Source organism: Rattus norvegicus, chromosome 19, assembly GCF_036323735.1.
Source record: "Rattus norvegicus strain BN/NHsdMcwi chromosome 19, GRCr8, whole genome shotgun sequence".
Taxonomy (NCBI): domain Eukaryota; kingdom Metazoa; phylum Chordata; class Mammalia; order Rodentia; family Muridae; genus Rattus; species Rattus norvegicus.
The window spans coordinates 10518053-10535307 of NC_086037.1; the positions used below are offsets into that span (position 1 = coordinate 10518053).

The following is a 17255-nucleotide window of genomic DNA, read 5'->3' on the forward strand; positions in this document are numbered from 1 at the left end:
GACATAGGCTGCACCTGGCCTGGGACTGCAGACATAGGCTGTGCCCGGTTTAGGATTGCTGACATAGGCTGCACCTGGCCTAGGACTGTAGCCTTAGGCAGAACAGCGCTAATCAGAAAAGCCGAAATCCAAAGTCTGAAATAGTCTGAGCACTGATGTCACAGTGAAAGTGGAAAATTCCAGTCCTGACAGGTCCCAGCCCCAAGTGCAGGCCCATTATAGAAACTGGATATTGCTTTCACAGGGCTTACACAAAACTAATGAATGTTGTGTTTAGACCTGATCTCCTTTTCCAAGGTATCTCATTCTGCATATGCAAACATTCCAAAATCTGAAGAAAATTCAAAACTCTTCCAGTCCCGAGCATCTTGGATACACAACCAGAAAGTAAAAACAGAGCATACAATACCCAAGAAGTGGACAAGGCTGTGACAAATGACACCATGATTTGGTGGGAGGAAGGGTTTTCTTAGCAAGGGGGCTCCAGCCTGCAGTTTCTAAAAGGTTATTCTTGTATAAGAATCTCAACACTGACTCCCAAGGAAATGCTCACTGTCTGCTTGCAGAAGTGGAAACTGAGGTACAGGGACTCGGCCAGCTTCCATGTGGCTGAGGTAACTCCTGATTATGGTCACAGGTCTGGTTGTTCTGATGTGAGGTACTTCAGGGACAAGGGGTTCAAAGGTGATGAGATTTGCCATAGAGGCAGGATGAGGGAGAGTCATGTGGTCCAGTACTTAGGCTCCTGGGAGATGGCCTGACTGTCCACTGATGGGTCTTGTAAGTCCCAGAGTTGGGATGATTGGTCTGGTGGGAGAAGGCTGGGAACAATTTATCAAGTCTCCCTTATGAGCCCTCACCCAGTTTTCTACACAGCCACACACACTGTGCACTTAGGGTTTTGTCTTATTACTTACTGGATTTCCAGAGGCCCAGGGCACTTCTCCAGAGCGTCACAGAGGTAGGCAAGGTTCAGGGATTCCAGCTGACACTCCTGAAGGCTGAGAGGGGTTAGAGGATGGGGAATCAGAGTGGACCCTGTTGTCCTAGGATACCCTTCTCCTTCTAACAGATGTTCTCCTCAGACCTGCAGGCCTTAGGCGCCTCTCCTATGCCCTGCAGAGTACAGTCCCCTCCCCAAGCTCTCCTGTGACCACCATTATGATATCTACATTAAAACTGCTCTGTGTGGTGAATCCTCTCCACCCACTGCCTCTTCCTGAGTCCAGGCCCCATCTTCCTTCACCTGGATCACTTATCACCTTCTGACTTCCACTCTCGCTGTCACAATCCTTCACCACCCTCTGAGCGTCTCATCCTTTTAACTTATAGAATGTGTTTTGCACACATGCACCAAGTGTATGTCTGATGCTTATGGAATAGGGTGTCAGACCCCCTGTTACAGGAGTTACGGATGGCTGGGCAGGTGAACCTCTTTCTGGAAATGAAAGTCTCCAAAGCAGCCCGCAAGCCAGAGCTGGGATAGCTGGGTTTCCAGTGTATTTCCGAGACACAACAATCTTCTCTTAGGAGAGTGTCAGGCCTTAGCCCCACTGAGGTGATCCAAAGGACCCAGCAGCCCCCCAGTGCTGCCTTCTGTACCCTGGCCTCTTTCTTTTCCCATCTTTCAAACTCTTCCCTCTGTCTTAATTTATAGCCCCGAGCCACTAGCTCTGTCCAATCCCTAACCCCTAAACAAAAGTGGGATACAGTACCAGAAACTCCTGGAGGTACACCGCTGACTTAACTCCAGTAACTGGGCTCCAGCTGGGAATTCTGGTCCACCAGCTAGTGCATCCCTTGGGCAGGGGGAGGGGGAAAGCATAACAAAAAGAAAACTTGAGGCACACCCATGGGGGCTCCCTGCCCTCAGGACTTCCACATCTGGAAGGGATCTGGAGATTTGATCCCAGCCAGGACCCTTACTGCTCAGGTGGAGGAACTGAGATCCATGAAAGGGAAGCTGAGGTGAGGAAAATCAACAATTCACATCTGTCCAGGGCAGCCCCCAACCAGGTGACTGGAGACAGAATAGAGTGCCTCCCCGTCCACCAACTTGACAAAACCATATTTCTGCCTCCCTGTTTTCTCAATTCTTTTGCCCTTAGATCCCACAGAGCTCTTAAGTTGGGGAACCAAGAGCATCTAGCCCGAGGCTAGCCTGGCTTCCGATTGCTTGTCCATTAGCTGTGGTGAGGTCACTGCCTTAAGCCCAGCTGTGAGGACAACCTCCAGGGTTCGAGGCAATGACACCTGTTGCCACCAGGGGGCAGCTGGAAGCACCCGTGAAGTGCTAAGTTGGGCTTAGCCTGGTTTTGTAGGGGTTACAGCCTAGAAGGCGAGGCTGCCCCAGAGACCTCGCCAGACATTGCGATCATTCTTGGGCACCAGGATGTTTGTCAGGGTGGAGACTGTGCATCCATAGGAAACAGAAATCAAAGCCACAGGCTAGCTCGACTGTCCAAATCTCTCCTCACCTGCTGGTCCCAGCTCCTCGAAGGAAGATGCAGTCACTCTCAAGGCTAAAAGCGGAAGAGGAGAAAGCTGGTTGAGAAGAGGCCAAGGGTCCCCTCCCCAGAAGGGCTTAGGGACCAGGAGATAGCCTGCCACCCAGAGAATATATTAACAGTGGATCAGTGACAGCCACGGTTAGTCATGGTTGCAGGGCTCTTGAACCATTATTTCAGCGCCCTCTGGTGGTGAACCGGGAGAGGAGGCGGACTTCGATGCTCTGTCCAAATAAGGACATAAGGACCCTATAAAGCTAAGGACCAGCATTGGCCACCTGCCGCCACACCTCTATTCTTAGGATTCTCAGGGAAGGATGAGAGGGGCAGAATGTTCCTAAAACTACAGGCTTCCCGCATGGGGGTTGATCCAGGGCTGTGGGTTGGCTGGTTCCTTTCCAGCTTCATAAATTCTGGAGATGCCAGTTTGGCCAGTCCCTGAGTCCCAAAGGCCACCAGTCAACTCCTCCTAGCTTGCTCAGGAGTATCTAAGGACTTCCTGGAGAGTAAGGGAGAGTGGAAAGATGTTTGTCCCGAGGAGAATTTGGAGAAATTTGATTGTTCCTGGGACCATGGAGCCACAAATTTCACTCATTCATTCATTCACTTACTCATTCATTCATTCATTCATTCATTCACTTACTCACTCACTCACTCATTCATTCCATGAACTCCTAGCACATGTTCACTGCACCTGGTACCATCTAAGACCTTGAGGATGACCCGAAGTGACCTGTACAAATGAGGCCTCCGCAGGAGCTTATGGGAGCAGGGAAAGGGTGGGGGACAGAGCAGCCACTCACCTGACTTCTAGGTGGAACAGCCACTGCAGGGAAGACATGCACAGGACCAAGCTAAACACGGCATCCATGGAGAAGTCATTCCTGCTGAGGCTGGAGGCCACACAGTGACAAGGGTGAAGGGACTCAGACCTGCCCTCTGAATGTCAGAGCACAGGGCCAGTGTCTCTGAGGGCAGATGGCAGACCCCAGGGAACCCCCAGGTGACCGACCACCACAAAACCCTCCAACTTCGCTGCACAGCCGCAGAGATGAGCTAGTCAGGTTGGAACCTGCTCAAGGCGACAGGCTGTGTTGGTGAGGGAGCTAAGACTGGAACCCTAAACTCTACTACTCCACTTGACAAGGGAATGGTGGAACTCAGGGTAAGTTAAAAATGGTGGAGGTGGGGTGGGGGGACTCCTAAAAGGAAGCTGGAGGAGAGCTGTCTCTTCTCCATGGAGACACAGGAAGCGCCTGGAGAAGGCCCGAAGCAAAAGGCGGAGCCCTGAGCTCTTTGAAATAAATCAGTGTTTAGTCAAGCCAGGGTGAGCCCTTGTTGAACATTTGCCTGTGGGAAGAGGGCTCATCTGCACCTCCTGGCTACATCTTCACTGTACCCAGAAGATGACCCAGAACAACCCCTCTCGCTGGTGGGAGCCCAGAGGCCTTGCACGGCTGTTAGGTGCTTACTTCAAGGACTTCAGGGGACCCAGTCTTGGGAGGAGCTGGGTTAGTAGGATCACTCCTTTGTCCTTCAAAAAGTTGTCTGACAGGCTGGAAAGGAAGGAGCAAAGGTCAGTGGAGGCTGGAGGTTCTGCTATGGTAGCGGTGTGGTCACTTGGTTCCTGGGACCAGGAACCCAGTCCAAGCACTAGGTCACATCTCTGTGCCAAACACATGGGTACCAGTGTGGGGTGCATACTTGGAAAGAAAGTCACTGTCCCCCCAGGTCTCTGCAGGGTCTCTGACATGAATGGAAAAGAGAGCTGAGAATCAGACTCTCCAAAGGAAAGCAGGACAGCTGCATTCTATCCACAAACTCCCTCGACTGTGCCCACTGCTGCCTTTCCGAAACCAAATACTCACTCGAGATGATCCAGGGGGTGGCTCTGGCAGCTGACTCTCAATGCCTCACAGAGCTTCTCTGTGTGCTCGGCCAGGAAGCCACAGTGTGTCAGCCTGTAAGGGGCAAGACCCACAGCTCTGCAGTGCCCACCAGACACTGTGCCCAGAGGGAAGCTGTCCCTAGTGGGCAGAAGGGTGGGATTCTGGTCCATGACATTGAGACACACGGCATGGCCAAAATAGCAGAGAGGCACAGGGCTGGGATGAGAGGGAGCGAGACAGAAATAAATGGAGACAGCAGTAGAGACAGACAGGTAGAAACAGAGACAGAGATAGATAGAGACGCTAACAGGGATAGTGAGAGGTGGACATAGGGAGAGACAGAGAGACACAGTGACAGTAACAGAGACAGACAGAGACAAAAAGCAAAGACAGGAGAGATGAAACTGGGGACCTTGGAGAAAGAAACAAACTCTGAATGAGATAGGCAAGCAGAGGGACAGACAGACAGATAGACAGACAGGCAGGCAGGCAAGAGGAAGACAGTGTGATGGGAAGATGCAGAGCTGAGGGGAGTCCAGGCTGATGCCCAGAACTGGGGATCCGAGGCCTATGGCCCCTCTTTCCTCTGTGCAGAGTCTCTCCAGTCCAGGGTGCAGGTTACAGGATGGGGCTGCCTAGACAGTAGGAGGTGATGGAGGGATGGGCTATGCGGGGAACGAGAAGTTGACAGCTATAATTCCTTGAGACAGCAGGTTGTGGTGTCCTCTGGGAAGCCTTTGAGACAGGCTTGAGGCTTGGGGACAAGGAAGGAGATGGCCATCATACCTTATCCTTCGAGATCTCTGGGACAACTCAGAGGTCACAGGAGACATGAAGCCGGTAAGTTGTGCCCCCCTAGAGGAACACATAGCAAAGCCAGACTGAACATATCTTGCCTCTGACTCCAGGGTCCATCCCCAAACTCATTGTCCACTTTTCAATCTGTGCTTAGCCAGGGTCAGTGAGACTCTAGTCTGGCACGTGACTGGGACTGGCCTTTCTCTGGAACTAATTTGGCACATGTGAGTTGTCTCGGTCTAGTGCTAGCTAGCTGCACACAGAGTGTGAGTGCTCAATTCACCCAGTGCTCAATTCACCCTGGTTATGGTCACCATTTTTTTGGGGGTTCTTTTTTTCGAAGCTGGGAACCGAACCCAGGGCCTTGCACTTCCTAGGCAAGCGCTCTACCACTGAGCTAAATCCCCAAACCCTACGGTCACCATTTTATATCACTGTCATCATCACAGGGAATCGTAGAAATGAGAGATCTCTTCCTACCAACGTTCAGAGTTCAGACCCTATGCGATATGCAGTGACCTGTGGATAGACACACAAGGCACAGAGCTAAGCCTCTGACCATGTGCTGGAAGTCCCTTGAAGGAGAGAGGCACACACCCCTTTGAATGGTCTTTGTGCCAAAGGAAGATAAGAGTTCTGTCCACATCAGAGTTCCAGGACAGACTGACTACTCTCAATATTTAGGCTAAAACCTCAAGCTCCCAATGATAATTACTGTCTAGCCATCCCAGCCTGGCCTGGCATATCACCCAGATCCTACCTCACAGGGGTCCCAGGAGCCTGCCTTCTGCTTCTTCTTCATCAGACCCATGTCCTACTGCCTGATCCTTCGTGAATTCTTGTTCAGTGTTTCAGACAGGATCTCATGTATCTTAGGTGACACCATGTTTGACTTGCACAGTGCAGGGAACTGAGCCCAGGGTTTCATGCACGATTGCACAAACACTCTACTATCTGAGATACATAGATAGCCCTGCTTTGTGATTCCCTATTGCGGTCTCCCCGGGTCAGGGAAGGCACATCTTCATTCCCAGAGGGGTATGTATGTACTGGGTCCTTACCTCTTGAAGCTCCCCTCCTGATCCCTCAGCTCCTGGGCAAATGTGAGTACCACGGTGTTGGTTAGCAGGCTATGGACAAGAGAGGGGCAAGGGAAGGAGGTTAGCGGGAGCACTAAGGCATCATTCTTGCCCAAGCTAAGCCCCTCCTCCTCCTCCTCCTTTTTTTTTTTTTTTTAAGATTTATTTATTTTATGTGAGAACACTGTCACTGTCTTCAGACACACCGGAAGAGGGCATCGGATCTCATTACAGATGGTTGTGAGCCACCATGTGGTTGCTGGGAATTGAACTCAGGACCTCTGGAAGAGCAGTCAGTGCTCTTATCCTCTGAGCCATCTCAACAGCTCCGCTAAGCCCCTTCTTATGACTTCCTCTGAGGCTTCGAGGTGTGAGAGAGCTGCTACAGAGGCTTCAGGTTCTTCCTGTTCTCGTCTACAGCCTGCCCTCTCTGCCTTCCCTGGGTGGGGTGGGGGTGGGGGTTTCCTCCAAGGCTTGCAGCACTTTGGGATACGGGTGCTGTCTCCCATGACATGCTGCACATCTCAATGATCGTGGCGAACGAGGTCCCCAGTCTACCTCGTGAGGGAATCTGGTCTCCCTCCAGTCCTTTGAGGGGTGCATGAGGCAGTCCCTCCATGCAGCTGAGAACCAAGAATGAGGCTTTCAGGAAAGCACTGAAATTCATTCACATCTGTCCTCAGCTCCTCATAGTAAAAGAGATAGAACTGAGGAGGGACCGGGGGACAGGAGGTCACAAGTCACCTGGAGAGAGTACTCAGGAGAAGCTGGGAGGGAACTGAAGGAAGTTGAAAAGAAGAGGGCTCATAGGAGCTAGGGACACACAGGGCACTGCATAGTTTGTACCAAATGGGGCAAGGAACTAGAGAGTTGCTCTCTCAGTTTCTGTTACTGCCCTTCCCAGCTGGGCTTCACCAGCCCCGGGCTGTTCTCCAGAAGAGACCCACAGTGCCAGCTTTGCAGGCCCATAGCAGCATCTTCTGGGGGTCCTTAAGGCATGAAGCCAGAAATAATACGGGGAGCTTCAGAAAGTGTGGAGATGACCCTGAGCTCTGGGGCTCAGGGCCAAAGTGAAGTGACCGAGTTCTGTTGAGGCTCCCACCTGATGTGCAGCTCTTCCAGGGTCCCACACGTGCTCACGGCCTTCAACAGATAGGTCACCCCAGTCTGAGAGAGGCCATTGTCGCTGAGGCTGTGGAGAGGAGAGAGAGAGAGAGGCAGTGTCAGTGGGCAGACAGCTCCTGCTCCTCATTGTGACTTAAAAGTTGTTAGGTGTTATGGGTCCCCAAGCAGAGTCCCTCAGAGTTCTGGCCATGTGAGCCAAGGGATGTATGACCCTCCCACCACCACCACCACCACCACCACACACACACACACACACACACACACACACACACACACATACACACACACACACACACACACACACACTCAAGGAATCAAGTTTTCTGGCTTAACACACAGTCTCTGCTCCTGGGTTCTCCCCTCTCTGAGCTTCAGTTTTGTGGTCTATGGAGTAACATGGAGGACTGGCGTAGTAGGCTCTGTATATGGGTTTCAGACATGCCTGGTTTCATTTAACTCCATTTTACAAGTGGAGAAACTGAGGCCCAGAGACATTCTATCGCTTTCCCAGGGTTTTTAAAGTTATGGAGTGACACACATGAAGCTGAAGCCCAAACCACTTTTCCCAAACCTCACTACTCCTTACCCAAATAGGACCCTAAGACCCCAATACAACCCAACCATCTCTGCCCCAGCTCTGCACCACTGTACACCCTGATTTCTCGGGTCACCACTCTGACAACTTATGCCTACACCTCAACCAAGCATACTGTGTTGTTCCCTAATGCCTTGACCTGGCGGCACCATACCCAACCAGTCAGTACCTCAGCTCTTGCCCAGTGCCAGGCTCCAGCCTGCCAGACTTGTTGCAAGGACAACCTGGCTTGTGAGCCAGATGTGCCATGGACATGCTGTCCGTGTGCATGGACTTAGAAGGTGAGACAGCTGGTGGTTCAGGGCAGAGGTAAGAGCAAGGTATAGTGGACATGCCAACTTAGCTGGAGAGAGAGGAAGCTGGGTAGATGCTGCTACTACTGCTGACTGTGGACATGGAAAGCAGGGGGTGGCAGGGACAAGATGGGACTCTTCCTGGTTCCTCTTGTTACCCAACAGTGGGACGTACAACTCACTCCAGTTTCTGGGCAATGTGAAGTTGTGAAACAGCCTTTGTCACCAGTCGACAGCCTTCATCCTTCAGATGGTTCCCTGAAAGACTAAGACAGAGGCACCGTGGAGACACTCTCGCAGTGCCCCTCCCAGCCCCGGCTTTACTCAGACCACCGTTCTCATGAACGAACTTTATAATAACTAAAGGGGGTAGGCTGCCAGTCCCACCTGTGGCAATGACCTTGGTACTCCTCCACTTGTGACACACTTCATACCCACGGTCTACGAAGCAGTGGCTAATGTGTCTTCATCTCACTACTGAGCATATTGGGGCACAGAGTCCTTAAGGGATCTGCTCAAGAATAGGCTTGGATCTGAACCCAGACAGCCTGCCTCAAAGGATCCCCTTTGACCATTCGCGTATTCTGCAACACGCGTAATTGCTTCCTGTGATCACTTCCCTAATTCCAGGATATCTGATAGGCTTTCTTGACACTTTTTTTTAACTACTTGCTGTAAATCCCAGGAGTTCCATAGGTATGTGTATGGGGAGAGATTTGGGAAGATTGTCCCTAGTAGTGGGAATAGCACAGCCAAAGACCTCGAGGGATAGCACATACTAGCCTCCAGAGGGAGCCAGTGCATTTAGGCTGGAAATTGAGTGAGGGCAGCAGGGGTTGGGGGTGGGGGCTGGAAAGGGGCTGGGGAGGTTGAGGAAGGCTTCTGGGTCCCACAGGATTTGAGCTTTACCCTGAACAGAGGGAGGGACTGATGGGTGCAGGCGATGGTGAAACACTGTCTATTCTGCCAGGAAGAGAAGGCCACGGCGGGGGCCCGGGAAAACAGTGAAGCAGAAGCTAATGGGTCACCAGGTGAGAGATGACCGGTTCTAACAAAGGAAGCAGATGAAGGCACTGGAGATGCGCCAGGCTTGAGATGAAGTTGGACAGGCAGGAGGGGTGAGCAGAGAGCTGGGAGGGTTTTATTTATCTAATTAGGCGAGCTGGGGTCGTGTTGCAAGTGAGGTCATCAGGGAGAGGGCAGGTTCAGTTGTGGCAAGGGGGTTAGAAATATCTCATGCCTTCATCTGTGTGTTTTAACATTCTGGTGTGTGTGTGTGTGTGTGTGTGTGTGTGTGTGTGTGTGTGTGTGTGTGTGTGTGATGTATGGGTCCCTGTGGATGCCAGAAGGCTCTGAATTCTTTGGATTTGAAGTTATAGGCAGTTACAACAGCCCAATGTGGGTTCTGGAAACTGAAATCAGGTCCCCTGAAAGGGCAGCAAGCAATCAGCCACTATAAGCCATCTCTCCAGACCCTTTAATCATTAAAAAAAATATTGCATTTATTTTATTCTTTTCTGCAGTGAAGGGCAGCTGCTCATGGAGGTCGGACAGCCTGTAGGAGTTTAGAAATTGATTCACTCTTTCCGTGGTGCGGGCCCTGGAGATTGAACTCAGATGGCCAGGCTTGACAGCAAGGGCATGTACCTGCTGAGCCATCTTGCTGGCCCATACATTTTAATCTTGTCCCTTAGTCTTCCGATGAAACGAGGTAATGAACCAATAGATAAGTGCCCAGGCAACCCTCACTCCATGGACCACAGCCCGAGATGGGAACAACCCACCCCTAAATACCTCACACACCCCTCTCTGGATTTTAGAGACAAGGTTTCTCTGTGTTGCCCGGGCAATCCTAGAATTTTCTCTATAGACCCCACTGGCCTTGAATTCAGGGATCTCCCTGCTTCTGCCTCCCACCCCACCATCCTGTCTTTAGATCCCTTGGAGGACTTCCTAGGACTGTCTTGGTGGGGTTCTCTTCCTATCACTAGGCAATGACCACACCAGATCTTAAGTCGTGCTCAGGAGACAGGCATTATGAGAACTCCTTTACCCTGTAGAGAATGGGTCACCCAAGTGCAGGAGGAATCCTGCTCTACTGACGGCCATGAGGTAGTGGCAGAATTCACAAGGATGGGCTGGGACCCTCAGGCCAGACCCTTCCTTCCTGTTTGATCATGAGAAAATTTGAACTCTGTGCCTTCATTTTCTTCTCTATAAAGTGTAATTCCATCACAGAGAGGAGATGGTAAGACACATGCCTGACAGCTTCTGGCTGAGCCCCTGATACAGGACAGGGGACTATTGTCTCCCTGCCCAGCCTCCCTGCCTGCTCCTGTCCCGGGATTCCCACTTATCGGGGTACTCACTCTACTTCCTCCAGCCGGGGGCCTTTCTGGAAGAGCTCCACAAGGGCTTTTGCATCATGGACTCTCAGCTGACATTTCTGAAGCCTGGGATAGGAATGGGGGGAGGGGTATCAGGAGGAGAAGATCATGGTCCTTCTGGTTATGAGTCAGGGGCACCCTTAGGGAACAGCTCTGGGATCTGCATACCTCTAAAGTAGTGGAGCGAACCTATTCAAGGCACTTAATCTAGAACTCAGTATCTTCTACCAAACTAGAGAAATAAGTGTCGTTAACCACGTCCCTACAAGGGTTCCCAGGAGGTCCCAGACACAGACCTTTAAATACAGTACCCCGCATGTATAGCATGGGTCAGTTCAGCTGGAGCTATTGTTGATATAGTGGCTTATGCAATGGCCTTTCCCTGTCCCTCCATCTGCTTCCCCTGTATTCCTTCCTGGCTGCTCTTCCTCTCTTGGGAAAGGGCCCTACCTCCCTTATCCTTTCCTGAGGTACCTGAGTTGCAGGTTTCGACTCTGTCCTTCCTTCGGGCTATCTTCGCCCTGTGCGTCTGATGCTCTGAAAAAGAACAGGTTATCTGAGCTCAGGATACCTCCTCTTCCCTTGGCCCCTAGGGCTGATGATCGTACAGCACCCTCACGGTGAGTTAATGCTAAAGAGTGCTGGAAGGCGCTTGGGCTGACCTAGGCAAAGCAGCAGGAGCAAAGGGTTTGAGGTCTAAGGGAGCCTTATTCAAATATGGGTTCCCCCATGTGTGGCTTTGCAGTTTCCCTCCATTTAACCCATCAGACTCTTGAGTTTTGATTTCCTAAGGACATTATGATAACATCTCTTCGATGTGACAGGGAGCATGTGCTGCCTTCCACAGGCAAATTCCACTCTCCCAAGAGGTAAAGAGAGTGCCAGGAACTGTAGAGAAGCTCAGGCTACACCATGAGCCAATTGCCATAAGCTTATAGATGGGAACTGTCTGACACAGTGGTTCTTAGCCTGTGGGTCATGACCCCTGGGGGAGGTGTCACGTATCAGAGATCCTGCCTATCAGATAGATATTTACATCACAGTTTATAACAGTAGCAAAATTACGGTTATGAAGTAGCGGCGATACCATTTTACAGTTTGGGGTCACCGCAGCACGAGGAACTGAATTAAAGGGTCACAGCGTTAGCAAGATTGAGAATCCCAGGTCTAATGGGACCTTTAGCAATGACAGAAGTTTCACTGTGTCATCTGCCACAGGAGCCACCTGTGGCCACTGCACAGCCCTGGAAAGGTCGTAGATGCAACGGACGGACTGAAAGTCACTTCATTTAAATAGTCACAGGAACCGGTAACGATCATAATGGGTATCCGTGCTTTAGGCATCTACGGGGGGCGGGGGGAGTGTCGTTGACCAAGGCAGCCATCATTTCTCTCTCTCTCTCTCTCTCTCTCTCTCTCTCTCTATATATATATATATATATATATATATATACATTTATCTATATATATCTACATCTCTCTATATATATCTACATTTATCTATATATATCTATATATATCTACATCTCTCTCTATATATATCTACATTTATCTATATATAGATAAAAATATATATAAATATATATATTTATATATCTTTTTTTCAGTTTGAAGAATTTTTCAGCCTCTTTGCATAGTATCTTCCTATCCTCCCTACAGGCCTGGCTCACTCTGTGACCCTGGGGATGCTTCCCAAGCCAGGGGTCAGGTATGCTACAGACACATGGGAGGAAGGGGAGACACTTTGCTAGCCCTGAGCAGGAATGCACACAGGAGCAGGGAGAATCTTCCCACTGCACTTCTTGCTAGCCTCTCACCTCTCAGCCTAGATCCTCTCTCAGGACTAGCTGCGGCCACATGCCTCTCTGGCTACTTACCCTGACTGCTGTGTTGCTGTCTCTGGGACCGGGGACAGAAAAAAGATGAGTTCTGATTCCCTAGAGAGTGAGACACAAAGCCTTGATAACCAGGAACTGGAAGACAGCACATCACCCCACTCTCCCCAGCTGCCACCCAACCCCGTCACAGTCATTTAGGGAAAGCTTATTTCCGAACTGATAGGGGGACCAGGAGAAATGGAGAGTGCTCGGCATGGCCACAAACCCTCTTCCATTGAAGCGAGCCTGCTTTTGTAAGGTTGACGGTTTGGTTTGTTTTCAGAACCATGGAGAGCGACACACGCCTCCGATTCATTTGGCCATGCCCGAGCTCCGCGGTTTGTCCACCCCATCAATCCATTCAACTTTCTACCCAGTTACTATTAGTGTGCACCAGACCTGAGAAAGATCCTGGTGGTGAAGTAAGCTGATTGTGTGGCATGCACGCACAGATCTTGTGAGCTAGCGACCCCCTCCTTTCCCATCCTGCACTCCCCTCCCCAAGACCTTGAAGATCTGCTCACCTGACCTGCAGCTTCCTGACAGTGGGGCATGTGATGGCCGCCTTCACCGAGGACAGAAGGGTTGACATGCAGAAGCTGTTTTGGCTCAGGCTGCATAATTGTGGCAGAGTGTCAAGGGTGGATGCCCTTGATGTGGGCTATGAAGGAAGGTGTGACTTGGGGGGCGGGGTAGGGGTTGCAGTAAGAACACTTACTCAAGCTTCTGGAGCTTCCGCAGGCAAGGGATCAAGTCCACAAGACTCAGCACCTCTGGGTCCTTGAGCTGGTTGTCATGCAAACTGCCGGGAGACCAAGGCCCAATCCCTCAGTTGTAGGGATGGGCACTTGGAAACCCTAGGTCTTGGGTGACAGCCTAACGAAATGAGGTCTGCTCCCTGGGCTTAGGTGTACAATGTGCCTGAGCCGTGAGTTCACCAAGGTTCCAGGGGCTGAGTGAGGTATTTCTGGGAGGCTAAAGACTCTACTTCCAGTCTTAGCTCCTGCCACAGCTCACCAGAGGTCAAGACAACCTCTCTGATCTCTCTGTCCCTACCTGGATCCCACATGGAGGGACAGATGGATAAACAGTGTGAGAATGATTGAGAGCAACAGGGAAATCGAAATCAAATAAATAAATAAATAAATAAACGGGGTAATGGGGACCAAGATTAAGGCCACTCAAGAAAGACAGTTTTGACAAGAGCCATGGTTTAAACCTTTCCAACCAGAGTGATCACTGCCCGAAGGCACCCAGTAGAGGGAACACCAGGGACTGGCCAGCCCGTGTTCCATTCTCCAAGTGCTGTATCCTCCTTCCAAGGTGAGCCTGCTTGGATTCAGGGGTTCCCTTTCTGAATCCCAGGAAGGAGCTATGTAAGACTACAGAAGATCGAAGATTTCGCTAAGACTGTGTCTCCTAGTAACATCAGAAGCTACACTCATAAACTTTCACCAACATGACTGCCTAAACATGAGCTTAACAAGGACAGCGTCGACAGGCATGTTAAAGCCCATGATACCTCAGCCCCACACAAAGAATCATGGGCAACTGAGGGATGTCAAGAACGGGAGGAAAAAGATATCTTCAGGGAAGAGCATATCAATTGGTTACCCCATATCAATTGGTTATCCCATATCAATTGGCTATCCCATATCAATTTGTTATCCCATAGCAAATGGTCAGCCATGGGAACCCATATCAATTGGTTACCCCATATCAATTGGCTATCCCATATCAATTGGTCAGACATGGGAACCCATATCAATTTGTTATCCCATAGCAAATGGTCAGCCACGGGAACAAGCAACAAGTACAGAGAGAGTGGGTTATATTTGGGAATATACAAATACAAATACATATATATATATATATACACAATATATATGTATATACAATAACAACTAGTGGAAAAAGAGGCCATGAATCTGAAAGAGATCAAGGAGGGGTATGTGGGAGGGCTTAGATGGAGGAAATGGAAGGGATAAATGATGTAATTACATTATAACCTGAAAAAGTGAAAAAAGGAAAAAAATTAAAGTATTTATTTATTTATTTATTTTTTGGTTCTTTTTTTCGGAGCTGGGGACCGAACCCAGGGCCTTGCGCTTCCTAGGCAAGCGCTCTGCCACTGAGCTAAATCCCCAACCCCTAAAGTATTTTTTTAAAAAGGCCGTTCCACCTTTTCCTGGAGCAATCAATTCTAGACGCAAGCAAGAAGTGTACTGTGCAGATGTGCTCAGCCAGTGTGTGGTGCACCTAAGCCTGCCTGTGTACGCCACACATAAGCCCATCTGTGGATATGTGTATGACACATCCTTGACCTGGGCAAGCGGGTCCTTTTTTTGCAAGTGTATAGCCAAGTGCAGGAACGCGAAGTTCTGCATCTTACCACAGTACCCGCCTTCTGCCTAACCACTGCATCCCTCCTTTTCCCAGGCTCACAGAAGAAGGGCAGGGAGCCCCAAACTCATGATCCTCCAAGGTGGCCCCAAATATGCACCCTGCTGGAGTCTGAGAGGTGTTCTTTTGGATTTAATCCATCTCACTCTTGGACTGATGTCTCCCTCTGTTTTGGTCCCTTATGGAATATACAGGCTCCAGGGGTGTCCTAAGCCCTGGAAAGTGATACTTCTAGGCAAGGAAGTCTTCCTGTAGATCACCCACCTGACCTCCTCCAGCTGGGAACAGAGGGGCAAAGCCTGTATCAGGTGGCTGATGCCTTGGGCTGTAATCTTACTTCCTGTTAACCTACAAGGAAAGCAAAGATGGTGGAGAGGAATGGGGATGGAGAAGAGGGCTGGCTAGGGATCTGTATACACAGGACAAAGCAGGGAAGAGTGTTCCAGACACCCTCAGCTACATATCTTGCTTGCAAGCCTTGGCTCACCCCAGCATCTTCAGGCTCCCCATAGTAGGCAAGCTCCTGCACAGGGCTTCTGCAAAGGCATCCCCACATTTTCTGCTTTTAAAGCTGCAGGAGAGAAGCAAAATGGGTCACTGACGGGCAGAGCTTGGTGACTGGCAGTGCAACAATGGCGGGGTCCACGGGGACAAATGGGCACCACTGTAGCGTGAGTCATCATAGCTGGGGTTGTTGGAGTAGCAAGAAGTAGAGCTTAAAGCATTGGTTTCATTGTCTGCCAAATCAATTGTCCACACCCGTAGAGAAACAGTCACGCCTAACGTAAATCATGGCAAGCAAACATGCAGTGTGCATGTTCATCACTCGTGTGTGCTGTGGCAGCCAGAGAAGTTGGTGGTCTTTATCAATTACTTTTTGGGGGGAAGTCACTCATGAATCCCGAAACTCAGCTTTCACATGGGTGTTGGGGACTTGAACTCACGTCCTGTTGTTTTACAGCAAGCCCTCCCCAAACTGAGCCATCTCCCCAAACTCGAGAAACTCCGCTTAGAAACAGCGACAACAGCAAAGAGCTAATTATCAAAGTGGGCTGAAACTTTAGCAGAGGGACACTTCACCTCACAAAATTGATCTAAAAACATTCAACTTTATATCAGTTCAAAACCAAGATTATCCCCTTTCCTTAACCTCTCTCTTTTAAAAAAAAATGTTATCTGGTGTGCTTTTTTAACTGGGAAAGGGGGATTTGCTTCTTTTTTTCTTTTTTCTTTTTTTTTTCGGAGCTGGGGACCGAACCCAGGGCCTTGCGCTTGCTAGGCAAGTGCTCTGCCGCTGAGCTAAATCCCCAACCCCGCTTCTTTTTTTTTTACTTGATTATTTTGTTTTCCATGTTGTTCGCCTTTTTTTTATTGTGTTCAGTGTTTCAGATATGGTTGGTATTAAAAGATTTTAAGTAATAAAATGTATCTTAGCAGGCGGGCTGCTTTGTTTTGTTTTTTAATATTTATTTATTATATATCAGTACACTGTAGCTGTCTTCATGCACACCAGAAGAGGGCATCAGATCTCATTACAGATGGCTGTGAGCCACCATGTGGTTGCTGGGAATTAAACTCAGGACCTCTGGAAGAGCAGTCAGTGCTCCTAACCACTGAGCCATCTCTCCAGCCCCCCTGGGCTGCCTTGTTACAATGTTAATATTATATACTGAAATGTCTAATGTGTTTTCAGTCTATTCACACATATAATATGCTTGGAAATAAAACCTGGTGTTGATTTGCAGGAAAAGAACAAGAGAAAGAGTGATAGCAGGAAGTAGTTTCCCAGGCAGAAGTGACACACAGAGTGGCTTGTGGTTCTGTTCTCAGTGATGCAATTTGACTGGAAGGGATGTGTCCTACTTCTATGGTGACCTTTAAATATATTCCTTCTTCCCTGACATAGGGGGCGCACATGAGTTAGCCTTGATCCTGTGTCTAGGGTGCCTGTGAGGATGCTGGGGGAAAGAAGACCGCATAAGATAGAGCTAGCTATCAACTTGAACCACCTGACTCGTCTATTCCGTAAACACATGCTCCAACAGGACTCCCCCCATGACTGCATCTGGGAAGGTTTATCACTGGAACCACGTAGTTCTGCTTTCTTCATCTGATAGATATATAGAGCCTTGGCTCTGGACCAGATGCCATGTTGAGAATCCATCATTCTACCACATTCTCCCAATGCTCTCCTAACTTGTGAACTCATTGTAGGCATGGAGAAATACCCTTCAGGGAAGTAATACATAACTTGTGCAAGGTCAGACAGCCTTGAGCAGCACAGCACATATCCAACATTCCA

The 17255-nt window shown here is 49.7% G+C and overlaps 1 protein-coding gene across 11 annotated transcripts in view; it reads right to left on the bottom strand.

Moving 5' to 3' along the window:
- Positions 1 to 17255, bottom strand: part of Nlrc5 (NLR family, CARD domain containing 5) — a 103623-nt gene that overhangs the window by 34452 nt on the left and 51916 nt on the right. For 9 of the 11 annotated variants that reach the window (XR_005496893.2, XM_039098152.2, XM_039098155.2 and 6 more), the window contains 17 exons: positions 15441 to 15524; positions 15218 to 15301; positions 13269 to 13352; positions 13075 to 13164; positions 12551 to 12610; positions 11148 to 11210; positions 10656 to 10739; positions 8469 to 8552; positions 7376 to 7465; positions 6256 to 6324; positions 5183 to 5251; positions 4376 to 4468; positions 3980 to 4063; positions 3311 to 3400; positions 2478 to 2522; positions 1716 to 1799; positions 918 to 1001 (listed from right to left, as the gene is read on the bottom strand). Coding sequence is in view for 10 of the 11 variants with exons in the window: in XM_039098152.2 (XP_038954080.1) it covers positions 918 to 1001; positions 1716 to 1799; positions 2478 to 2522; positions 3311 to 3400; positions 3980 to 4063; positions 4376 to 4468; positions 5183 to 5251; positions 6256 to 6324; positions 7376 to 7465; positions 8469 to 8552; positions 10656 to 10739; positions 11148 to 11210; positions 12551 to 12610; positions 13075 to 13164; positions 13269 to 13352; positions 15218 to 15301; positions 15441 to 15524 (1341 nt within the window). In the remaining variant the exon portion in view is untranslated. The remainder of the gene's footprint in view (positions 1 to 917; positions 1002 to 1715; positions 1800 to 2477; positions 2523 to 3310; positions 3401 to 3979; positions 4064 to 4375; positions 4469 to 5182; positions 5252 to 6255; positions 6325 to 7375; positions 7466 to 8468; positions 8553 to 10655; positions 10740 to 11147; positions 11211 to 12550; positions 12611 to 13074; positions 13165 to 13268; positions 13353 to 15217; positions 15302 to 15440; positions 15525 to 17255) is intronic. The other 2 variants (XM_039098157.2, XM_039098158.2) reach the window with 2 other exon arrangements.